Source organism: Pelophylax lessonae, assembly GCF_965119305.1.
Source record: "Pelophylax lessonae genome assembly, chromosome: 9".
Taxonomy (NCBI): Eukaryota; Metazoa; Chordata; class Amphibia; order Anura; family Ranidae; genus Pelophylax; species Pelophylax lessonae.
In genome coordinates this window covers 86,089,595-86,114,758 of record NC_138776.1, presented here as the reverse complement: position 1 = coordinate 86,114,758, position 25,164 = coordinate 86,089,595, and the positions used below count along the sequence as shown (strand labels likewise).

Here is a 25,164-nt window from a genome sequence, read left to right as displayed (position 1 = left end):
AGCAAAGGGCCACATTTTGGAGACCACTGCACTAGAGGATAAACCTAAAAGTGTGCATACAGCGTGATTTTTAAAAGGTCAGGGACTGATGCCTGGCTCGCAGTCTGCACTCTGTTTCGTCCCAAAGGTTTTAGATTGGGTTGAGGTCAGGACTCTGTGCAGGCCAGTCAAGTTCCTCCACCCCAAGCTCGCTCATCCATGTCTCTATGGACCTTGCACTGGTGCGCAGTCACGCTGGAACCCCAAACTGTTCCCACAAAGTTGGGAGCGTGAAATTATCCAAAATGTCTTGGTTTGCTGACGCCTTAAGAGTTCCCTTCACTGGGACTAATGCTGGCCATACACTAGCTGAAAAATCGTTAGAAAATCTGTCATTTGGTCCGTTCATTCATTTTTCGTCCAGTTAACCACTTGCCGACTGCCTAACGACTATTTACGTCGGCAGTCAGCCCCTCACAGGCAAAGTGACGTAGATCTACGTCGCTAGCCTGTGAGGCTCTAGGGAGCGAGGTCACGGACCCCCCCACCCCCCCCCCCGCGCGTGTGACCGGCGGACCCGATGTATGTATGTATGTATGTATGTATGTATGTATGTGTGTGTGTGTGTGTATATATATATATGTGTGTGTATATATATATATATATATATATATATATATATATATATATATATATATATATATATATATATATAATTACACAATTTTTGCGATTTTTTTTTTTTTTTTTTTTTTTTTCCAAACATATGTAGCATAAAACAAATTTTTTTTTGTTTATAGCGCATGATCAAAAAATCGCACAGGTGATCAAATACCACCAAAAGAAAGCTCTGTTTGTGGGAAAAAAAGGACGTCAAATTCGTTTAGGTACAGCGTCGCACAACCGCGCAATTGTCCGTTAAAATCACGCAGTGCCAAATCGCAAAATAGGCCCTGGTCAGGAAGGGGGTAAAATCTTCCGGGGTTAAGTGGTTAATGGGCACAAATAGAAAATCAGTTTTAACTTTTCAGAGCCGAAAAACCAAAGGAACGGTTTGGAAAATTCTGCCGAAGGAATGATAAATTGAAAGGTTAATGTGTTTCTCGCCCAAACTGTTTGCACCAGGCATATGTGACAAATTGAATGAAAAACTGATTCATTTATGTCCATTGAACGATTTATCGTTCGAAATTCGGTCATTACATGATGGTACGATCGTCTGCTCTCACGGCTGATTTTTCGTTTTTTTTTTTTTTTTTTTTTTTGATTGTGCAGCAACAGTAAAAATATATAGCAAAAGGGTGCAGCACCATTTAAATTGACAAAAGTCCTGTTAGAACATAACAAAGTACATAAGCGCATAACAAAGACACTTGATGTTAGAAGGGATCCCCACACCGACTGCTGTGAGCTGGAAACACACGTTATCACTGTGAGGGGAAGAAGCAATGCTGCTTACCAGATCACATGGACCCTCAAGTTATAGAGAGGTCAATGAAAGCATGTGGAAAGCTGAAATACAATCAATCAGTTGCTAGGCCAGGTGTACATGATTTCCTCCACAGTAGTCCCAAGGCCAAAAACGACTCCAAACACAATCTTCAATAGGCTTCCAGTAGCAGTAGGCAGGACCAATAGCTTAACTGTGTTTTGCCATCTTCATGGTGCTTCTGAGCTGTGTTGCTTCAATGTTGCTAATACAGTGCAAGCATGTGTGCCTAATGACAGGTACAATAGGATCTCGGTGGTGACGTGTGTTTCCAGCTCACAGCAGTCGGTGTGGGGATCCCTTCTAACATCAAGAGTCTTTTAAGCTTATGGACTTCATGTTCTAACAGGACTTTGTCATTTTAGTTGGCGCTGCTAAATAATTCAATATTGAACCTTATGGGTTAAGAGTGGGATGCCATTAAAATTCATGTGCGTGTAAAGGCAGGCGTCCGAATAATTTTTGTAATATAGTGTGTGTACCTTTTTAATCTTCTAAGGTTTGAATTTTACCACCTTCTTAAAAACCATGTATTTTCACCACTGTGTGTAGTGCTCCAAATTCTAATGCATTTTAATGGAAATTAATTGAATTTAACTTTATGCCTCTGAATCACTTTTGGTGTTGGTGTTTTTAGGCTGGAATCCCAGATCCTCCCGATATGTCAAATGAGCTAATTAAACTAAAAGCCAGAGAGCGCAGCTTCTTGGAGCAGCTGCTGGATGGAAAAAAATTGGAAAATTATTCAATTCCTGTTCCAATAAAAGCTGAGCTCCGGAAATATCAGCAGGTAATATGCCAGGAACCTTTACACTCCGTTCAGCGATTTTCACTACCGGCAACTCTGGCATGTTCTGTGTCCTTCAAATGACAGCTCTAAAAATTACTGTCGATCTTTAATTCATAGAACCCTTCGTGTTGTGTTTTTTTTTTTTTTTTTCCTTTTTCTGTTAGTAAGGATTGTCCATCTATAGTTTTGCATTTGGTTAAATATAGCATAGGCAGGATGTACTGCCATGCTTGTAATTTGTGGGTTATGAGTACAGCCATAGATGTTCATTGCTGTAGAAAGGTTTCTATGGCAGCTTAATTTCTCTTTGTATAGCTATTTAAAGCAGGAGCTGAAAAATTAGACACACGATCAACTGTGGCAAGGATTAGTTTTTCTCACATTTGTGCTTGTATTTACACAGCTTTCCTCCCTTTGCAATTACCTTTACCAGTAGCACTGATATAAGACCACATACACAGGGAGAAAAGACTAATCAAGGATCGCATTTTGTTCATGCTGTCAGTGCTCATGTCCAACTGTTTATTCTTTTGCGGATGATTTTATTTTTTTGTCAGGGCTCCAACTGAATAAAAAGAACCTCGGAGAGAACATTGTAGTTTTAGATGCTTTGATGTCCTTTACATTTACTTTTGATGACCGTTCTTTCCTGGGGACAGGACAGAATGTCAGCTGGACTCTCCCCAGTGGGGTTGCAGACAGCAAAAGATTTTTATTGGCCATAATGCAGTGTTTTAAATACCTCAATCAGGAAAATAGAATGTCATTGCCACTGGATGGCTTTGATGATGATTGATAGGAATTGTATTGGGTTACAGTGAAGGAATTGTATTGGGTTACAGTGAAGATCTGTGACAGTTTTGCAAATGACTGCCACATTTGCACATTTTATATAAATAATAATCTCCCTAGTGTATGTGTTAAAGCAACTACTGTAAGTAACTAAATCTGACCAGTCAGCTTCTGCTTCAATTGTCCACTCTCAAGTTGTAAGTTGAGGATCTAGTTGTATTAAATACAGTAGAGAAATGTCAGTTTTTAAAAGTTGGCTGTGCTGCGTGGCAGAGCTGTGTGTTTCAGGAATGCATACACTGAAATAAAACTCCATTGGTAGGTAAAAATACATCTTGTATATGTATTTATCTGTGAATGTAGTATGATCATGCAGGAATGGAGATCACTATACACTTTTAGCTCGGGCCTATATGGCACGCTTTGTTTACATGTAACAATCGGTCTTTTTCCTCTAAAAATATCTTAGAACTCCCAAACATATTTTTAAAGCGGAGGCCCTAGAGAATAAATTGATGAGTGTTGCAATTTTTTTTTACGTGGTATTTGGGCGGTTTTTAAAATGCTATTTTTTTTTTTTTTTTTTTTTTTAGGAAAAATAGACTTTTTTGAATCCTAATGCAAAAAACACAATACATAACCCTTTTTTTTTTTTTTTTGTAACATATAAAAGATGTTATGCAGAGTAAATAGATACCAAAATTGCAACGGTGACAAACGGCATATATTTTACTATCCATTGGCGATGCTGTATAAGCCTTTTCAGGTTACCACTTTAGATTTACACAGGAGGTCTGGTGTTAGAATTACTGTCCATTATCTGACATTCAGTGATACCTCACGTGTGGGACGATCGCTGTTTGCGTGCGTGCCGGACAGACGCATGCTTTCACCTTTGCTCGCAAGCACAGGGGATGGGAGCACTTTAAAAATAAAAAAATTATTTTTACACTGTCCGAATTCATTTATTTTATTTATCACTTTTATTACCTTCACAAGGAATGTAAACATCACTTGTGATAGCAATAGACATGTAACGGGTACTGTTTATGGAGAGATCTGGGATCTATAAGACCCCCAGATCCTTCCTTTCCCCTTTAAAAGAATTTGATCCCACAAAGATCGGTGTAATCAAATGCTTTTCGTTTTTGAAAATGGCGCCTTATACTTCCAGGGAAACTGGAAGTGATATAAACTCTTCACTTCCGGGTTCCTATAGCATGGAGGCATTAAAAGTCGTCCTGGTCTTTTATCGCCTCTATGATCAGCCGGCAGAAGTGCCAGCTTGTCGATCTGGACTCCTGATGGTATGGGGGATCCCAGTAAAGCCAGGGAAGGCGGTGGGAGGGGGGGCCATCCCCTACTGCTGCTGTAAAAGCAGTCCAGTGGCTTGGATTGCTTTAACAAGAGAGCCAACCACCAGCTCTAAACGATACTAAGATGATGCCTGCATCATCCTGGTATAACCACTTCAAGTTTAGTGACGTACGGGTACGTTGCTAGTCGGCAAGTGGTTAATCAAGGATTCTATTGCAGCAATAATATACTCCGATTTTTCCCAAGGAGGCGGTTTACTTTTCTATGGTTGATGGATTTACTGCTTGACTCCTTCTTGCCTTATTTTGCAAAAAATAAGGGTAGGTTGGACTTAAGATTGTTTTGTGAAACCTTACCCTAGCACTGTATACTAAGTTTAAAATGGACTGTGCCCTCATAGATTGGATATTTGGTGCCCTGGAGCGATAATAAAATTCTGCTAGCTCTTTGACACTGTCTGACCCATTGGGGTATTCACTTTCTGTTCTGGTAAAACCAAGCTAAAAGATGGAGAATCTAAAATTGTACACTTGTGCCATAGTAGTTTATGGAAATCTCTCTGGGGATGCCTGCTTTAGTGACAGTTGTGTGAGGTATGGCCTTTCCTGTTGTCTGCAGTACAGGAAATGGGGGGGGGGAAGAATTCCCTTGGTGGGGATACAGACAACAGTAAAAACCTTACAGGAATTTTATTCTTTACTGTAAAAATAATTTTAAAGATGCAATAAACTGGCAATATATTTTTTTTTTAACTGAGAGCAAATGTTTCCTTTTAGGATGGAGTCAATTGGTTGGCCTTCTTGAACAAGTACAAATTACATGGCATCCTGTGTGATGATATGGGACTTGGGAAGACTCTCCAGTCCATATGTATTCTAGCAGGGGACCATTGTCACAGGTACGACAATACCAATTGTATACCCATGTACTGTAGCTTGTTGATAGGTTTGAAATTTAAAACCGTTTGGTTTTTTTGGTTTTTTTGTTTGTTATGGCAGATCTCAGGAGTATAATAGAAGCAAATCCGCAGACTGCATGCCTCTTCCATCTCTGGTGGTGTGCCCACCAACACTGACAGGCCACTGGGTAGATGAAGTCGGGAAGTTTTGTCCTAAAGAGTACCTCAACCCTCTACATTATACTGGTCCACCCACAGAGCGTGCCAGGCAAGTACACCACACTACTACTCACTCAGATAAAAAGAAAAATGCCATGCAAGTTTACTCAATGCTGCTTGTTAAGGCCAGCAATGGGAAGTAAAACGACAGTTTGATTTAGACCACATGATACAAATACTTTGTTTCTCTGTGATTCATTGACGGACACAGCTCCTGCTTCTTAACGATTGGGTATACTGCCCCCTACATGAGTAGGACACTATTCAGGAAAAAGCTTGACTACTCACTCTTAGCTATAAACACTCAGTTATTTTTCTGCCTAGTCAGGACCTAGTTCCTTGCTGGGATCTTTTTTTTTTTTTTCTTTTGAAATTGAATTTTTTCCTATGTTTTGTCATTTTGTTACTGTATCTACAATCGTCGGTATGGGTGATGGACTGGATAATCTAGATCCAGAGGGTCCCCCCAGTCTGGCTAGCGAGCGCACGCAGACCTCAGCTCTGCACTAGGTCGGCCGCGACATAGCCCCACTGGGCGGGGGCTGGCCTGCGAGTTAAACCTCTAGTGAGGGCGCAAACGTCCTGGCCTTGGTCTGAGTCACAGCCTTCTTCCTGGCCGACCGCCACCCACATTCCGTTGGAGCATTGGTCTGTCTGGAGCGGTGCCCACTCTGTTCCTGGTATGGTAAGTAGCTGCCCTCCCCTCTCCTCCTGGAGGGTTTTGGGGTGGACGTGTGCCCCTTCCTGGGCCGGTGGAACCCCTGGTTAAAACCACCCCCCCCCCCCCCCAAGCACCTCTAAACTTTCTGTGGTCACTGTGCTCTTTCGACCACCCCCTCCCTGGGTGAGGTTATGAGCTGGCTTTTGCTACATGCTCTGAAGGTAGGCTTGTTGGAGTTGCTGCTGCCTGGGTTTTTTCCTGGTGTGCAACGGGGGGGGGGGGGGGGGGGGAATTGAGCGGGGTTCCCAGCCACCCTGGGGGTTGATGACTGGGGCAGGGATGCTCTTGGCTCCCTGCGGTAGCTGTTGGTCTGGGGGAGCGGATGGTTTAGCGTCCACGCCTCACGCGGCCGGATCCGGCCATTAATTAGGGCCAAGGCTTTGCGGCCTACTTGTCAGAAACTATATGGAGTGGCTGAAGCCACTGCCCCCTATTTGGGCATCTGCCCTGCCCTCTGCTGCCCCTGGGTTGCTGGCTTCGCTGGGGCTCGCGTCTGGGTGCCCACAAAAATTTAGGCCGCAACCAGGTCGGGTGCCTTCGTTTGGGGGGCGGCCCCAGTGAGTTTGGCTGAAGCCCCCACTCTGCCGGCTTGGATCCGTGCACCTGCGGCTGGGCCTTTACGAAACTTTAGGCCACGGACTGCTTTTTTTTTTTTGATGATAGCCTTGCAGCCATTATTGTGTGGGGCACCTGTCCCTTTTTAGCCCTGCAGGACCATCAGGGCATCACGGCAGGCAGCCCCCTTTAAAGGGGGCTAATTCCTATTATGCGGGCCTCTATAGAGGGGCTTGGAGGGTGACACCCTTCCCCTTTTTTGCGGGGTCCATTGGTGGGCCCTCGGTCAGCGTCCCCTTTGCGGGATTGCAGTCGGTAGCCCTCCCCTGATTGTTACATCAGATCCTGAAATGGTTGCGGACGGGAGTCACCTTGCTGGGTCTGCGTCCAAGCAGAGTGCCTTTGATGTCGAGAATGGTTCCCCATCGGTTTCCAGGTTGAATAAAGCGACCTTCATTCCGGTTGAGGAGTCCCCGGCCTTTACAAATACAGCTGATAGGAGGGCGGAGGCTCTGGCCTGCCATATGTTCACTGTGGCTGGTTCGGTACTTAGGCCAGTAGTTACTATTGTGCTGGTATGGCAAACTCTGACAGAGTTGGCTGAACTTTTACGCCAGGACCTGGAGGGGAAACTACTTCCCCCTGTCAGTTGATCCAGGGGCTACAGTTTATCTGTGATACTTCTTTGGATGCGGCTTCTTTGATTTCTAGGCTGTCTGAAGCAGAAATGGTTCTTCAGCATATTATCTGGCTGAAATGCTAGTCTGTGGACCAGACTTCTAAGAAGGCCCCATCTGATCTTCCCCTTGTATGGGATCGCCTGTTTGGAGCTTCCTTGGATGACATTAAGGGTCTCAGAGGAGGGAAGAGTATTCTTCTTCCGCCGGCTACCAAAGGCAAGGAGCCCTGTCCTAGACATGGCCCTTTCTCCTTGGCTCATGAGAGGTTTTTTCGTCCCTCAGGGTCTCAAGACAAGGGATCAAAAGTCAGGGCCTCCACCGAAGGTTTCAAGAGGGTTTGGTCTGGCAAGCCACGAGTGGGCTCTTCCAGACCAGCGGACAAGGTTTCCTCTCAATGAAGGGGCCCCCTCAGCCATATCTGGGGCAGGGAGACATCTTCGCTGGTTTCCAGATCCATGGCCCTACAATGGTACAGGACGAGTGGATCCACAAAGTTATTCGGTCAGACTACAAGATCGAGTTCGGTCTTATCCTCCGAATAGGTTCTTCCCTTCCAACCTGAATTTGTCCCCAGGGTCTCTTTGGGGCAGTGCAAGACTTGTTACTTTAAGGGGTAATTGTTCCGGTCCTGACTTTGGAACTTTTTCAGGGGTTTTTTTTTTACTCAAACCTCATTACAGTTCCTAGGAAGGAAGGCAAGGTACGTCCAGTTCTGGACCTCATGGAGCTAAACTGCTTTGTACGGGTACAGAATTTCCGCATGAAGTCCATTTGCACGGTAGTGGCTTTCCTACGTCAGGGGTTTTTCTTCTCGCTTCGATCGCCCTCAAGGATGCCTACCCTCACATTTTAATATGTGCTGTCACCAGCGCTTCCTCCGTTTTGCTGTGAGCAAGGAGCAGTATCAGTTTGGGGCATTGACCTTTTTAGCTCGCCTCAGCGCCTCGGGTCTTCACAAAAGTGTTGGCCTCGGTGCTGGCATTGTTTGAGTCAGCGGGGATCAGGGTACTGGGGTACCTGGGCGATCTTCTGCATCTGGTGCGGCTGGTCGCCGACGTTCCTTGGAAGCTTCCTCTAAGGGAAGATCTGCTGTCCTGATGACCAGGCTTCCATCCTGCTTTACAGTCACTGGCTTTGACCGCTTGGCTATTGAATGCCAGGTGCTGAAGGATAGAGGTTTGTCTGAGTCAGTGATTCCTACGCTGTTGAAAGCTAGGAAATCTACTTCTTGGAAGATCTACCGTTGTACATGGAAGACGTACATTACGTGGTGTGAGTCTCTTGGGGTTCATCCTCACTCCTCCTCGGTGGATTGAATCTTAACCTTCCTTCAATGGGGGGGTTGAACAGCATTTGGCCTTGAGAACCATCAGGGGCCAGGTATCAGCTTTGGCGTTTTTTTTACTTTTTTTCCCAACGACCTTTAGCCACACACTCCCTGGTGCGGACCTTTCTTCAGGGTGTCCGACATTTGGTTGCTTCAGTGCGGGCTCCATTATCGCCCTGGGATCTTATTTGCGGCTTTCAGCTCTACAGAAGCCTCCCTTTGAAAATATTTGGGAACTTTTCCTGCTTTCACTGTCATAGGGGGGCCTTTTTAGTGGCGCTCACCTTTTTCTGATTTACTGGGATAAGGTGGTGCTTCACCCCTGTCCATCATTCCTTTCTAAGGCGGTCTGATTTTCATTTGACTGAAGACATTGTGTTGCCTACCCTGTGCCCCATGCCTAAACATCCAAAGGAAATTGCCTTGTATGTGGTCTGGGCAATTAGGGTGTACCTGGCAGCTACGGAGTCTTTTAGGAAGTCAGATTCTATTGTGCTCACGGACGGCCCTCACAAATTAGTTGTCCGCATCCTCTGCTACCATTTTCAGATGGATCAGACACAGTGGTTCAGGCCTATTCCATCAAGGGTCAGGTTCCTCCTTTCCCTGTCAAGGCGCACTGTATTAGGGCGCCTAGTGCCTCCTGGGCCTTCCAACATCATGCGTCAGTGACGCAGGTTTGCAAGCCGGCCACCTGGTTGTTGGTGCACACTTTTACAAAGTTTTTATAAAGTGGATGTGTTGACATCTGCGGATGCTTTTATTGGCTGCAAGGTTTTCAGGCTGCTTAGAGGACTTGGTCCTCTTTGAGGGTGTATTGTTTTTCAGGTGAGCTCCAGTTTATGGTAGAGCTCGGTTACCTGATAGGCTATGGTTAGCCTGGTGTATTTTTTTTTTTTTTTTATCCTTCCCCCCCACCCCTGATGATTAACACTGCTTTGGGTGTCCCAATGGTTAAAAAGATCAGGAGCTGTGTCTGTCAATGAACAAAAGAAATAGGGATTTTTGGCTTACCGTAAAATCCATTTCTCTGATGTTCATTGACGGACACAGCACCCACCCCTCTGTGGAGTTGGCTTTCTTCTGTCACTGCTTGTAACAAAACTGAGTGCCTATAGCGAGAGTGGGTGTAAACCCCCTGGGACTGCCCAAAGGCATAGTCAAGCTTTTTCCTGCCTAGTGTCCTACTCCTGCAGGGGGCAGTAAAAACCAATGTTTAAGAAAAATCAAGAGCTGTGTCAATGAACATCAGAGAAATGGATTTTACGGTAAGGCAAAAAAAAAAAAAAAAAAATGGGATTTTTGAAAGTGGCCAAAATTTGCTTTTTCTCGCAAAGTTAGCCCTAGATTACAAAGTTGGAAAAGTAATGGAAAGTAGACCTTTTGAACATAGAGTAATTGTTTAAATAACAGATCTAGAAGAAATTGGCACCTTGAGAAAAATCTTCTATTTTCTTCCTCCAGTAATATAGATAGTGTAATGCAGAACTCACAAGTTTAGGAAAGGGCTTAATGCAGAATTAAACTGTGCTTTTAAAAAAAAAAAGGGCCTTTAGGTGGTTAATGTGCAAGTCTGGCACATTTTGACTGATTTACCTATCAAATGAAGCCCTCCAGCACTGAGCTGTCATTGCTTACGTTGGTCAGACATTTCCGTCTTCACCCAGTCTTCCAGATTCGCTCTCTGGCCACTTAGAATATCTGGGTAGCAATGGCTAGACTCCCATAGATGCGCACAGGAATCTCATCACAGCACAAAGCGGTGCTGTAAATGTCCGCTGACTTGTGCATGTGCATTCCATTGTACATTAGAGCTGACGGGGAAGCATTTATGACAGAAGCGACTGATGGAATCTCTTTTCTCCTAAAAACCCTACATGTCAAATTTTATTTATTTTTTTTGGAGTTTAATACCACTTTAAAGTGATATTAACCCAAAATCAAATCTTTTATGATATTGTATGTAGCACTGCCCCCTAGAGGACTGCTGATGGTTGACACTTTTGGATTCCCCTGGGTAACCCGTAGCACTGATTACCAAAAAAACAATATCTCCTGCGCTGAGTGGTGTGCGGGAAGGTGACTGTTCTAGGCAGTTTCATGGCACAAATGAAGTGGTCTTGCTGTCCCCCCTCAGGACCAAGGGTATCCAAAATGCACTACAAGAAAACAACAAGAGAAGGGCGTACCGACCTTGTGCATTACCACCTAAAAGTTTATTAAAATCAAAAGGGTAGCTTACAATATACTCGCAAATGTAGGATATAATAAAGCATGTAGGAAATGGGCACCGCTCGCTTCCAGAACACTTCTCTACTGCTGGATAGCGTGAAGGAGTCCTTAAAACCTGGTGTGGTTTACGCGTTTCGAGGGAGGACCCTCTTCCTCAGAGCCAAAATCTCCACTGACCCACCATACACTTCTAGAAAGTTATATAGCCAATGTGCACCACCCCGCCCCCGCCCTGGGATGGGCAGAAGGTCAGGGACAGGTGTAGGAGTAAACAAACTGGGGTGCATGTCCCAGTGGTCAGGTGCATGCGATAGATATTCATAATATGGCAATAGCACTGGGTACAAACAACCAAGGATAGCATTGATGGTAGTGGCCCAAAAGCATAGTATGAATGCTTGTAATACAGGATAAATAAATAAATATATGTATACATAAATATGATGACAGATGATAATGCTGAAACATACTAAAAAGTATCATTAAAAATCAATGGAGGTAATTGATCAGTATAAGATCGTATGGATACCATGATTGATGACAGACAATTCTGCTAAAAATCAATATTTAAAACAAAGGTAAAAGACATGCATAATCCGACATCAGTAAATGGTGTCGCAAACTCATTCCCCAAAAGCAAAACGGTGGAGGAATAGTGGTGATGAACCTGCGCTGAACATTGCAATATGAATGCTGCATGCTCACATCCAAATGTGTGCACGGTGCATCAGTGCACCACAGAAGCCCATAAGAAAGGTACTCGCATGGGAGCCTTGGATGCTAAGGGTAAGGATTCCCTGACATAGGAGTGGCTTTAAGCGGGTCCAGTGTGGTTGCCAGCGTTCCAAGCTGCATATTGTGGGCCTGGAACGCACACAGGTCCCGCCCACCCGGAAGTGTGGTCGGGCTTGCGTTCCACGGCCTCACAGGTTACTTCCGGGTGTACTTGGACGTCCTTTCCGGTTCCGCCCCTGGGCTCCAATGCTGGGAACTGAGTCACCCACAGCCGCAGACCGCTCCTCCCTGCTTGTGCTGACTCATGCCCACTCCCAGTGCCACGACTGGGCAGGGGCGACAAGTGGCCAGGCTGACACAATGCGGCACATAAGAGGGAGGGGGGGAACACAGCCTGATAATAAGGATTATCACCCTCCCGTGGTTAAGACCAGTGTTTCACATCCTTGTTGTATTATCCTTACCTTAGCAGAACTCTTAGCACTTTACGTTCTTGGCTCAGTCAATGATCAGTCTAGGGGTAGATGTTTTTGTTGTTTTTATTTTCTATTGGGATGGAAGAAGGGCTAAGTGGGATACTCCAACCTTGAACTATTCGCAAATGTTGAGGATGCGGCAAGGCCACTATTTCATCCTTCCACTTGAACGAAACTGAAGTAAAAGTTCCTGTTTATATTTCTCTTCAGGGTACTCCCCCAGTACCCCCTTTCTCTATACCGGCTGACACCCATCCACTGACTATACTCTCCGGAGTGGTCCCCTTCCTGGGCAGACCCCTGGGCAAGAGCCTCTGTACTCGCGATACTGTTTTCCAGATTCTCGCAGTGCCCCAACTCCTCAGTCAGGACTTCTGGGTTCAGCTCCACACTGTAGGTTCACCAGGCCGACTGTCTGTGACCTTCAACTGCTGCAGAAGAGGAGGCAGCCACCACCCTCCTTCTGGGACTCTGCTTCCCACCAAAAGACCTCTACCTTATGTGCCCCTGGCTTTTTATACCATGCCCCACAATGCACCAAGACAAACATTCTGTGCCAATCCCTGGGGCTGTATCAAAAGCCTGTTTGTCATTGGCCAGGTTTCCTCCACTATCTAATGTGCCTCCCCATTGGATCACCTGGGGACACTCCCTCAGACCAGATGAATCGCACACTGGGCACACTGAGCAGACCTAACTTGCAGATCCTGCTCCCTGTTAAGCAGAGTGCAATATAGAATTTACCTGCTGCTCCTCTGATAGGCAGACATAGCCAAAACTATACTCACTCTCTAGCACCTTTCTAGGAGGGTGCTACATGTAGTTTACCAATTCTTAGATGTGGTGGCTGCATTAGTTTTATTTTTTAGGCTTCTATTTTCACCTGTTGATCTGACCACTAAGTCTGTACAACCATCTGTCCAACAGGTGTATTGGTTACAGGGATTAAACAAACCATTTACCACTGACAGGGATGCTTACAACTGTTAGATTTTATTTATGTAAAACCTTTATCCCAAAGGAGGGGGAGGGGGGACTATTTGATGTAACTTCTAAAGAATTTGCTGGAGTTTGGCTGCAATTTGTTAGTGTGTTTAAATCTACTAGTCCATCTACGTTCCCCTCACACCAGACTGTCAATGTTGCTTTTTGCTGCGCTCCTCCCTCCAGAGTAGGGGCACTCTTAATACAGGAGGTGGTTTTACTGGCCAGATAACCAAGTTAAAACTGAGGGTAAAAAAAGCCTAAAAAAGAAAGCAATTCAGTAACCACATCAAAAGATTGGTAAGCTGCAATATACAGTATATTTTTGGGTTTAAGCCCCGGTTCACACTTCTGCGAGTGCCGGGTTCGCATGTAATGTCGGAGCGCACTGCTCCGACATTACATGCGATCAGCTGTGCGGTGCGAGTTTAGCCATACACTTTGTATGGCTAAATTCGCATCGCACCCGCAGCAAACTCGCACAGGAGGCATTTTTGCAGCCGCATCAGGATCGGATCGCACAGCGGTTCACACTTGTGCGATCCGATCCTGTGCGAACTGCACGATCGCACTGCGATATGCGATCAAACTGGGGGTGTCGTTAAGATTACATTGACACCCCCAGCGTATCGCATATGGCAGTGTGAACTGCCGGGGGTGCGTGTGCGATGCGGGAACAGGCTGCGAATTCGCAGCCTTCCCGCATCGCATTAGTGTGAACTGGACCTAATACCACTTTTAGAATGGTAATCATAAACTAAAACCTTTGAAAATGAGCCTCAGAATGATGTGCCGTTGTGGAGGGGCTCTTGGTACACAGTGGGCATTGACCAAGGAAGAAACAACCTTCTCGCTTCTGCAGAATAGCCTTTGTGGACGAAGAGAACCAAAATGACAGTAAATTGGTGGTAGGAACAGTGTGGTCAAGATTAGGTTGTAGGAGACACTGAGAGTTGCTAACAAGAGTTGACATGCAATACCCAGTCCCACAAATCTTAAAGTTTGCGAGGCAATTACTTTATAAAGTGAGAGGACAGTATTCCAGTCTTTACAGGCGTTTATATCCAGGGGTGCCATAGAAATCCAGCATAATGCTACAGTCTTTCTAACCTAACTTAGTAGTCTCAGGTCTTTTAAGCACGTACAAGATCCATATCACCAAATACCCCTTTGGGATCCCCAATATTTGTAACTCATTTTTTGTGATTTCTGTATAGTCTGAGACTAAAATGGTCTAAACATAAGTAAAACATGTGTAATATCTCCATCAGCCCTTTGACATAGGAGCGTCTCTTTTCTCCATTTTGGGCAGTCTTTCTAATGTAATGTAGACCTATGAAAATGAAGCGTAAACATCATGAGCCTCATCCCAGTACTGTTCATCCATATCTGGAAAGTCTTTGTCCCATTGTGCGTGGACTCTGGGAAAGTCTAGAGGACTTTCCTTGCAATAAAGTACCCATACAATCTGAAAATCAATTTTGAGTGAGATGACTAGAAGTCCTTTTGTCTGAGAGAGGGCCTCTGGCTTAGCCATGTATTTGCATGGGACTGGGGTCAACACCTTTTGTGCTTCTGTAGTCGCATTCATTTGGTATTCTTGTGTAGTAGGGAATGATATGTTTGTATTGCAGGTTACAGCACCAGGTTAAAAGGCACAACCTAATCGTGGCTTCTTATGACGTTGTGAGGAATGACATTGACTTCTTCAGGTATTGTATTAAATTACCTATTTTCGAAGTTTCTTGGCGCTGTCCTAATTCTCCTTGTAAATGTGTCCACATGCCATAGTGTGTTTCCTTTACCTGTTCACTGATCTAATAACATGACCTACAGATCCAATCTGAGCACTTATTGTTCCTCATTATTCTAGTTTCAGTGCTATCCGATATCCACATGTTCCTTTTGTTAGGGTATATCTGAATTGTTTAGTACAGGACACATGCTGAGTACTCATAAACCCTGGGGTATAGGCTCATACCTTCAAGTGACTCGATACTGGCAAAGCTTTGAAGAACATATCCCTTGGGCGCCTCCCCTATAACCGTTCCCCACCCTGTAAGTCACCAGTTGTTTGCTTGTATCCTATGGTGATTAAACTCTTCTGTGCCCTCTACTACAACAAAAGCAGTGTCAACAAAAGCAGTGTATTTGGATCTGTGCAACCTTGGTAAACCCTTGGTGGGTATGTCCACCTTGATGAACAAAGCCTAGACTTTATATAGGGGCCAGCATCATGGACAGGTAAGATGGGGTTACCCTGTATATCACACCACTAGACACACACTTTACTGCCACTTCCACTTATTGCCTTCATAAGGTACTCGGGTGCCTCCTCCCACCTTTTTTGCCACCCAGGTTGCTGCATACACCTTTTAAGCATGCCATCCCCATATTCCACACCCTGCTCCCTAAGTACTCCACAGGTTCACCCCCACCTGTATCTATGGCGGTAACCAGGTGAAGGAGAGCCACAGGAAAAAGCTCAGGCAAATATTTGCTCTTCCAAAGACCTGCAAAACATTCAACCTCAAAGTGAGGATGCTTCTCTTGCACTGGAGTCAGACCTGATTTTTTTTTTTTCTCCCCCCCAAATACTTTATTTTAAGGTTAAGCACAGTTAGTACAGACAACTCAGTATAGGCGTGTCTAAAAAGAAACCTGTACATAAATGGTCAACCCAGCAATAAGCCATTGCAAGTATAGGATTTTCATACTTTTGGCTCTGTATGCCACCAGAAAACTTTTTTTAAAAACAAAATAATCCAATTACATAATAATTAAATAATACATTATTTAAAACAAAATAATCCAAATTAATTTGAAGTGCAGACTTTCAGTTTACAAATTTTAGGAACTGCAACCACTTTTTTACCCCCCGTCAATTTCTATTGATGCTTTCTTATTTGGGCAATTCCATTCCTTCCCTATTAACACAACAGGAAACTAAGATGGATCTCCCCAGTGGTAACAAAGAATGCAATAAAATCTGTAGGGTCCTAACTTTTCCTGTATATCCACAAATTAAAGTTAATCTGGGGAATTTATACTTCGTTAAATACATTTAGAGGTTAAGCAGGAAACCACTAGTAGTGCTTGGTGTTTTCAGAAAGCATAGGTGCAAATCGGAGTACATACATACAGTGTTTGTTAAACAGGGCTCGACATCTAGATATGTTGGAGCCCGTATTAGAGAACACTTTGGCTTGGAATTTAAATTTCTGTGCTGTAATGACTTCCTGACAATGAGCATATCATGTACAACAATTTGTTGCAGGTAAGTAGTCTAAAATGGCTACCTATAGCGCTTGCTAAAATTAATTACAATAAATATTAATAAAAGATTAAGAAGTGTTATACAAAAAATTCATACATAAATTGCATAAAGGTGATGATAGTGACGATAAGGTGATAAATACAAATGATTCCATATAAAATTCATATAAAAAATTCCATGAAGTGACTGTAGTGAAATATTGGGGGAAAAAAACAAGTCCAAAAAATGTTTTCTAGGTTTAGAGATCCAATAAAAAAATCCAATAAATAAAGTGAGTCTCTTGTGCAAACGGTGCTTATTTCAAAACAGTAGGTGCAAGTGCTCAGCGTAGTGATTTCACAATCCGCTCTGTGGTGCTCAGTGCAACTTTTCTTTCCGACCGTGACAAATGGTAAGATTGAATCACTTACCAAATAGCGTGGGTCATGTATGCCTTATGGCACCAAGACCAGCCAAGCTTAGGTAGCCTTCCAGGCTGTGATGGAGTCTCCTCGTGGCTCTCTTTGGGTGGATAGGATGGCTTTTTCTCTCTCTCTCTCTCGATCTCGATCTCTCTCTCTCTCGATCTCTCTCTCGATCTCTCTCTCGATCTCTCTCTCGATCTCTCTCTCGATCTCTCTCTCGATCTCTCTCTCGATCTCTCTCTCGATCTCTCTCTCTCTCGATCTCTCGATCTCTCGATCTCTCTCTCTCTCTCGATCTCTCTCTCTCTCTCTCGATCTCTCTCGATCTCTCTCTCGATCTCTCTCTCGATCTCTCTCTCGATCTCTCTCTCGATCTCTCTCTCTCTCTCTCTCGATCTCTCTCTCGATCTCTCTCTCGATCTCTCTCGATAAAAAAAATAGCTCCGGATAGTGTAGTATCTTTGATATAAAGTTTATTTTCCAATTAAACTACTCTGTATTATTTTTACCCAAATTGGAAAATAAAATGTATATCAAAGATACTACACTATCCGGAGCTATTTTTTTTTTATCTTCCTTCATATCTGGCCTGAGGAGAGAGAGGGGGAGCCCGCCATCCTATCCACCCAAAGAGAGCCACGAGGAAACTCCCGCTTCACAGCCTGGAAGGCTACCTAAGCTTGGCTGGTCTTGGTGCCATAAGGCATACGTGACCCACGCTATTTGGCAAGTGATTCACTCTTACCATTTGTCATGGTCGGAAAGAAAAGTTGCACTGAGCACCACAGAGCGGATTGAGAAATCACTACGCTGAGCACTTGCACCTACTGTTTTGAAATAAGCACCGTTTGCACAAGAGACTCACTTTATTTTTTTTTTTTTATATTTTTTATTGGATCTCTAAACCTAGAAAACATTTTTTGGACTTGTTTTTTTTTTCCAATATTTCACGACAGTCACTTCATGGAATTTTTTATATGAATTTTATATGGAATCATTTGTATTTATCACCTTATCGTCACTATTATCACCTTTATGCAATTTATGTATGAATTTTTTGTAGAACACTTCTTAATCTTTTATTAATATTTATTGTAATTAACTTTAGCAAGCGCTATAGGTAGCCTTTTTAGACTACTTACCTGCAACACATTACCATATCTCTATAGCAGCTGCTACAAACGCACAATTTTTGTAATCATTCACTAAATTAATTTATTATTCACATATCGGGCGCGGGGCATATACCAAGTATATTCCTTGCATGTACAACAATTTGCTTATTTTTGAAGTCGCAAATGAGTACTGTCCAAGGTGTAAATAAGATACTTAAAATTGTTTTTGGTACGTCCCTTACTACTTCCACTTGCTCACATACAGTATTGCAGACAATAATAAATCACGTTCACTCTTTCAGTATTCTTATTGAAATTCTACTATCTGTCCACACAAGCACCTTGTATAGTCTAACAATGCATTTCTTTCAGAAATATGAAATTTAATTACTGTATATTGGATGAAGGGCATGTAATAAAAAACGGCAAAACCAAATTGTCCAAAGCTGTAAAGCAGATAACAGCAAATTACAGAATTATCCTTTCTGGAACGCCAATACAGGTATGTATTAAGTGACCTGAGATTGTTTCGTTTTTCATTTAATGTTGGGGTTTACCAAACCTCCTGCTGGTTTTGATTGTTGGTTGATTTGAAGCCAGATCCCAGCCAAAAGTATGATATTGTGTGGGTATGGGAAGTGTAAGAACCTCTGTTAGATTTATTGCTATATGTAAACCGTCCATACCACATTTGTTTTGCAATCCCCAGTGAATATAAACGAAGTGCATGGCTTAGTGTTAACATGTAGGACTGAATGTAGAAACCTTGAGACCCTTGTTTGAGATTGTTGCCATTTTTGTTTTCCCAGAACAATGTTTTGGAGCTGTGGTCATTGTTTGACTTCCTCATGCCTGGTTTTCTAGGCACAGAACGACAATTTGCTGCTAGGTATGGGAAGCCCATTTTGGCTAGCAGGGATGCTCGGAGCTCCTCTCGTGAACAGGAAGCTGGTAAGAATAATAGGATAATTTAATTCAACTTTTTGGTATGCAGCAACTTGGAGCTGCACGATTTATTTATATATATATATATTGATTCTCCACCACCCCCCCCCCCCCCCCCCCTCACGATCTTAAAACGGCATGTCCTTGATTCTTACAAAGCTGTTCTCTGCTCACTCACATTTGTCAAAAAAAAAAAAAATGTTTTCAACATTGGTAAGGCTACTAAATAACTAAAAACAAAATGCTGTACAATGTATAATTTAGTTTTTTTAGATAAAAAGAAAGATCTTCCATCTGTAAGTGAGGGCAGTTTATCGTCTTAGTGCCGGTTCACACATATGCGATGCGGGAAACCCTGCGAATCCACTGCGGGTTCCCACACCGCACTCAACTCGCAGGCAGTTAACACTGCCTTATGCAAATCGCTGGGGGTGTCAATACAAAGTTAATGACATCCCCAGAGCAGTTTGCATATTGCAGTGCGAATTATCAGTTCGGACATGAATTGTATCGCATATCCGATGCGATCCGATTCTGGTACAGACCAAAAAAAGGGTACTGTGCGACTTTGGTCCCAATGCGATGCAAATTCAGCCATACAATATGTATGGCTGAATTCGCAACACACAGACATTCCATGTGATTTGCAGAGCAGTGTGCTGTGAATGACATGCAATGTCTGACATCGCGTATGTGTAAACCTGCACTAAGCCTTTTTGACACCTGTTGCTTACAAGTTGAAATCAGTATTTTTATTGAAAATTACTTAGAACCCCCCAAACATTTTATTAATATATATTATATATAATATTTTTTAGCAGAGACGCTAGAGGATAAAATGGCGATCGTTGCAATCTTTTTTGTCACACTGTATTTGCGCCGAAGTCTTTTAAACTCAGTTTTTTAGGGAAAAAATACACTTTAATGAATTTAAATAAAACTAAATAGTAAAGTTAGCCCAGTTTTTTTGTATAATGTAAAAGATGAAGTTACGCCAAGAATCGTGAGAGAATCTTGATCTTTATTCTTAACAAAAAAAAATAGTGATTCTCATTTTGTCCAGAATTGTGCAGCTCTACACCAGTTGTAGATTGGAAAGCATAATTACGTGTGCTGTTTGTCTACAGAACACCTGTTCTTAAACCATATTGTAAACAGTGGCTGTGTATGGTCAACACCATAAGGTACCAGTGTGTAAGCATTATTTCCCAGCATTTCAGCTTTTCCATTATGATTTGCTCCATGAGTACTATTATGTGGAGACAAGGGTGGGGTCCAAGGGGCAATATGCTCCAGCCTATACAGATTACCAACTTTAAAAAAAATCCTATTCCTCTAGGTCTAGGATATTTGGAGGCTATAGCAGCACCTAAAAATGGTTCTAGGAATGCTGGAGTTATGTTAATTGCAATTTACATGGCCAACTGTTTTGCAGCTTTTGGTTTATCGCTTGGTTCAAGTTTGTGTGCTTTTAAGCCAAATATGGTGTTTACAGCTCAACCTATTATACATATATGTAATTTACACTCACAGGTGTTCTTGCGATGGAGGCATTGCATCGTCAGGTTCTACCATTTTTACTGCGCCGAATGAAAGAGGATGTATTGCAAGATCTTCCGCCTAAAATTATTCAAGACTATTACTGTGTTCTGAGTCCATTACAGGTGTGTGGTGTCTTATCTCCTGTTAGTTTCATCTGAGTGTTAGTGTGTTAGCAGTGAATGAAAACTGAAGGGTAAAATATCATCTAAAGCTTGCCCATACATGGTTCAGTTTCTTTTCGTTCAACGAGCTGGCTGAACAAAAAATCTAGCAGATTTCCCCATCAACACCCCCCCGGACTCTCTACTGTCAACACAGATCAGTGCTGATCAAGCTCAAAATTGAAACTGATCTGCAGCACGATGGCCAAGACCATACAGGGATTTAACAGGACAGGTTCCACTCAGAACAGGCCTCGTCTTCGTCAACCAAAGAAGTTGGGAAGTCTTTGGGATACAGACGTTTGAGTGTTGCCAGCATTTCTGCAGAGTTTGAAGGGGTGGGGGGGGGGGGGGGTCAGCCTGTCAGTGCTCAGACCATACGCCGCACACTGCATCCAATTGGTCTGCATGGGTGTTGTCCCAGAAGGAAGCCTCTTCTAAAAATGATGCACAAGAAAGCCAGCAAACAGTTTGCCGAAGACAAGCAGGCTAAGGATATGGGTTACTGGAACCATGTCCTGTGGTCTGATGAGACAAAGATAAACTTATTTGATTCAGATGGTGTCAAGTGTGTCTGGCGGCAACCAGGTGAGGAGTACAAAGACAAGTGTGTCTTGCCTACAGTCAAGCATGGTGGTAGGAGTGTCATGGTCTTAGTCTGCATGAATGCTGCCCAGCACTGGGGCGCTACAGTTTATTGAGGGAACCATGAATGCCAACATGTACTGTGACATACTGAAGCAGAGCATGATCCCCTGCCCTTCAGGGACTGGGCCACAGGGCAGTATTCCAACATAACGACCCCAAACACACCTCCAAGATGACCACTGCCTTGCTAATGAAGCTGAGGGTAAAGGTGATGGACTGGCCAAGCATGTCTCCAGACCTAGACCCTATTGAGCATCTGTGGGGCATCCTCAAACGAAAGGTGGAAGAGCGCAAGGTCTCTAACATCCACCAGCTCCGTGATGTCGTCATGGAGGTGTGTAAGAGAACTCCAGTGGCAACCTGTGAAGCTCTGGTGAACTCCATGCCCAAGAGGGTTAAGGCAGTCCTGGAAAATAATGGTGGCCACACAAAATATTGACACTTTGGGCCCATTTTTGACATTTTCACTTGGGGGTATACTCACTTTTGTTGCCAGCGGTTTAGACATTAATGGCTATGTGTTGTTATTTTGAGGGGACAGAAAATTGCTACAATGTAAAGTAGTGAGTATACACAGCTTGTATAACAGTGTCAAAGTGTAATTTCTTTAGGCCCCTTTCACACAAGCGGACCGTTCAGATCCGCCTGTCCTTTTTTTCAGGCGGATCTGATGTTTGCCCCATGCATCTCTATGTGGCATCGGATGTCAGCGGAGACATGTCTGCTGACATCCAATCCGTCAAATCTGGACGGATGGAAACCCTATTTTCCATCCGTTTATCGGATCGGATGAGAACGGACAGACGGTCCGTTCTCATCCGATTCCCCCATAGAGAAGAATGGGGACCTGACAGCTGTCTCCGCACACAGCGCGGAGACACAGCTGCCATCCGCCTGCTCAGCGGGGGATCGGCAGATCGATCCCCCGCTGAGAAAAACTGAGTATACCGACAGACTACCGTGTGTGAAAGGGCCTAAGTGTTGTCACATGAAAAGATATATAATACAGTATCTCACAAAAGTGAGCACACATCACATTTTTTGTTAATATTTTAACTCCATTATATGATTTGACCAATGATTTTAATAAACTGGACTGGTCTTCCACATATTTTCAGGTTCAGTTATATGAAGATTTTGCAAAATCTCGCGCCAAAACTGATGTTGATGAAACTGTCTCCATGTCTGCTCTTTCCGAAGAAAGTGAGAGGCCAAAGCTAAAGGCTACTGGACATGTCTTCCAGGTAAATAATAATGTGATCTTGCAGTGAAGTGTAAGTTTGCGTGCATGCGTTTTTGTTGTGTGTTTTCATACTAATGACCTTTAATACACTGTAGATCAAAATTGGAGAACAATGTATGAACACTTGATTTTTTTCAGAAATAACATAATCTACATTGCTCAACAGTTGACAAAATTTTTGTTGTGGCTATGCCATGTTAATAGAACTGAGTCTTTAAAAAAAAAAAAAAACCAAGGCACTTTAACAAAAAAACGTTATTTTGTAGAGAACAGCAATGAATGTAGCACGGAGAAAGAGTACAACTAACATTTCTGAGGGTTACAATCCACAATTAGTAGCAAGTGTACAGGCCCTTCCTTTGAATGACTTAAAGTGGATCTAAACCCCATTCATGAAATTTGACCTGGGCACAAATATCTGTAGTGTTTACTCATTGCTCTCCTAAGCCCGAAGTCCCTTGTCTTTCTGATGCTCCGTTCCTCTGTTAGCATGATCACTTCTGACAAGTTCTCCGACACAGGAGATAAAAGCAAGTGGAAATTTGTGTTGGGGTGGGTGCATAAAGATTAGCAGAGAGCCGGTCTATTCACAGCACAGCTCTTCCTTCCTCTGCCTATATGGAGGGGAGGGTGTGTGTCTTTCCTCCAATCAGCTGTCACATGGTGTATGCCAAGACTCCTCCACAAGAAAAAATTCAATGTTTACTTTCTAAAAAGTGTATAAATCTGAAGACAGCAGATATACAAATAAAACATATGTAGGGAGAGTTGTTTGATCTACGTGTATCATCTGAGGCTGCTCACTTCACTGGTTATATGTGAGGGTTTACATCCATTTTAAGCACATCTGTAACCACAGGACATCACTAATCTCCCACACTGCTCTGGTGTGAGTTTGTTCCACTATTCTTCCAATCTCTTGCACAGTTCAGTGACTCTAGTGATTATCTTGGCAATAACTTTGTCACTGATAATTTTACAGAGGTTTTCTGTTGGGTTTATATCAGGACTCTGGGCTGGTCATTTTGTTATTTCAATGTTTTCAGCTTCAAGGAAGTGCTTTACCCGTTTTGCTGTGTGGCGGGGCATTGTCATGCAGGAACTTGCAGGCTGATTGGGTAATGAAGGAACCGCATGTTGTCGAGGAAGGTTCTGATAAACATACTTTGCCATGTAGCTGTATAAGGCCCAACTTCTGCTGCAGAAAACATCCCCCAAACCATGACACCCCCCCCCCCCCTCCACCTTTCACTGACTTCTTTACACTGGGTTCAGCCTTTCCCCAGTTTGACGATGAACATAATGTTTCCCATCAGACCCCAATCAATCAAACTTGCTTTCATCACTAAAGTGAACTTTGGACCAGTTCTCCTCTGTCCACAAAACATGCTCCTAAGCCAAGGTTAGTAGTTGCCTTTTTTGATTCTTTCTGCAAATGAGAGATTTGGTCACTGCAGAGTGGGCTTTTAGTCCAAATTCTCCTAAATGGGGAGACACTGTATTGAGAGACAGATCCTTACTCTGTTCATCGCGGAACTGGCGCGCAATCGCTGCTGCAGTGTTGAACCGATTGCCCACTGAGATTTTCCACATTGTCCTGTCCTCTTGTATTTGTCTTTCGTGGACGACCAGCCTTCTTGGGGGACTTAAATGAGTTTGTGACGTTGTAAAGATGCAATATTCTAGAAATCACAGATTTCGAACTACAAACTTCTCTTGCTATGGCTGAAAGGGTCATCCCTTTGGCCTTCATTTGGAAAAAATATGTACATCCGCTCATGCAAACAAAGGCAGCTTGCAAAATGTATAGACACAGTTCTGGTATATAGACGATAGAGATTTGGAGCGCCCGGAGGAAATGTTACTTAGGATGTCTCACCATCTTGCGAAGTCAGTGAAAATGGGAATGTTAGGCTACCAGTTAAATAGGGTTTGTCAGATATTTAACTGCTTAAGCCCCAGAGGATTTGGCTGCTCAAAGACCAGGCCCTATTTTGCGATTCGGCACTGCGTGACTGTAGCGGACAATTGCGCGGTCGTGCGACCCTGTACCCAAATGAAATTGACGTCCTTTTCTTATTTAACTAGTAATGGCGGCGATCTGCGACTTTTTTTTTTTTTGCGGGGCAGCGAAATTGTGGCGGACAGATCAAACCCCTAACTGACATTTTTGGGGGTACAAGTGACATTACTACAGTAATCGGTGCTATAAATATGCACTGTTACTTTAAAAATGACACTGGCAGGGAAGGGGTTAACTTTATTGGTGATCAAGGGGTTAAATGTGTCCCTAGGGGCGTGATTCTAACTTTTAAGGGGCGTGGCTTGTTAGATCATAACAGAGACATACGATCTTGCATAGCGGGATCACATAGCCTCTGTCATGATCTAAGGGAGAATGACAGACGGCTGTGTTTGCATCAGCCGTCTGCCTTTCTCCCTCTCCTGAGCGAGATTGCGAGTGGCTGGCGGACATTGGAGCCGACGGTCACACGCGCGGGGATGTTAGTGAACGAGCGGGGGCGGGAGCGTGCTGGCGGCGCGCGCTCGCCCCCTACAGGCTCGTGGGCGAGTGACATACCAGTACGTCACTTTGCCCAGGAGGGGCTGACCGCCGCAGTATATAGTCGTGCGG

General features: G+C 43.6%; 1 protein-coding gene across 1 annotated transcript in view; it reads left to right on the top strand.

Moving 5' to 3' along the window:
- The window catches only part of BTAF1 (B-TFIID TATA-box binding protein associated factor 1), a 251,002-nt gene that overhangs the window by 155,275 nt on the left and 70,563 nt on the right, over positions 1 to 25,164 (top strand). Inside the window, exons 26-33 of the mRNA XM_082268123.1 lie at positions 2,106 to 2,258; positions 5,144 to 5,265; positions 5,366 to 5,533; positions 14,829 to 14,906; positions 18,363 to 18,492; positions 18,800 to 18,941; positions 20,469 to 20,599; positions 22,405 to 22,530. Of these exons, the coding sequence (XP_082124249.1) occupies positions 2,106 to 2,258; positions 5,144 to 5,265; positions 5,366 to 5,533; positions 14,829 to 14,906; positions 18,363 to 18,492; positions 18,800 to 18,941; positions 20,469 to 20,599; positions 22,405 to 22,530 (1,050 nt within the window). The remainder of the gene's footprint in view (positions 1 to 2,105; positions 2,259 to 5,143; positions 5,266 to 5,365; positions 5,534 to 14,828; positions 14,907 to 18,362; positions 18,493 to 18,799; positions 18,942 to 20,468; positions 20,600 to 22,404; positions 22,531 to 25,164) is intronic.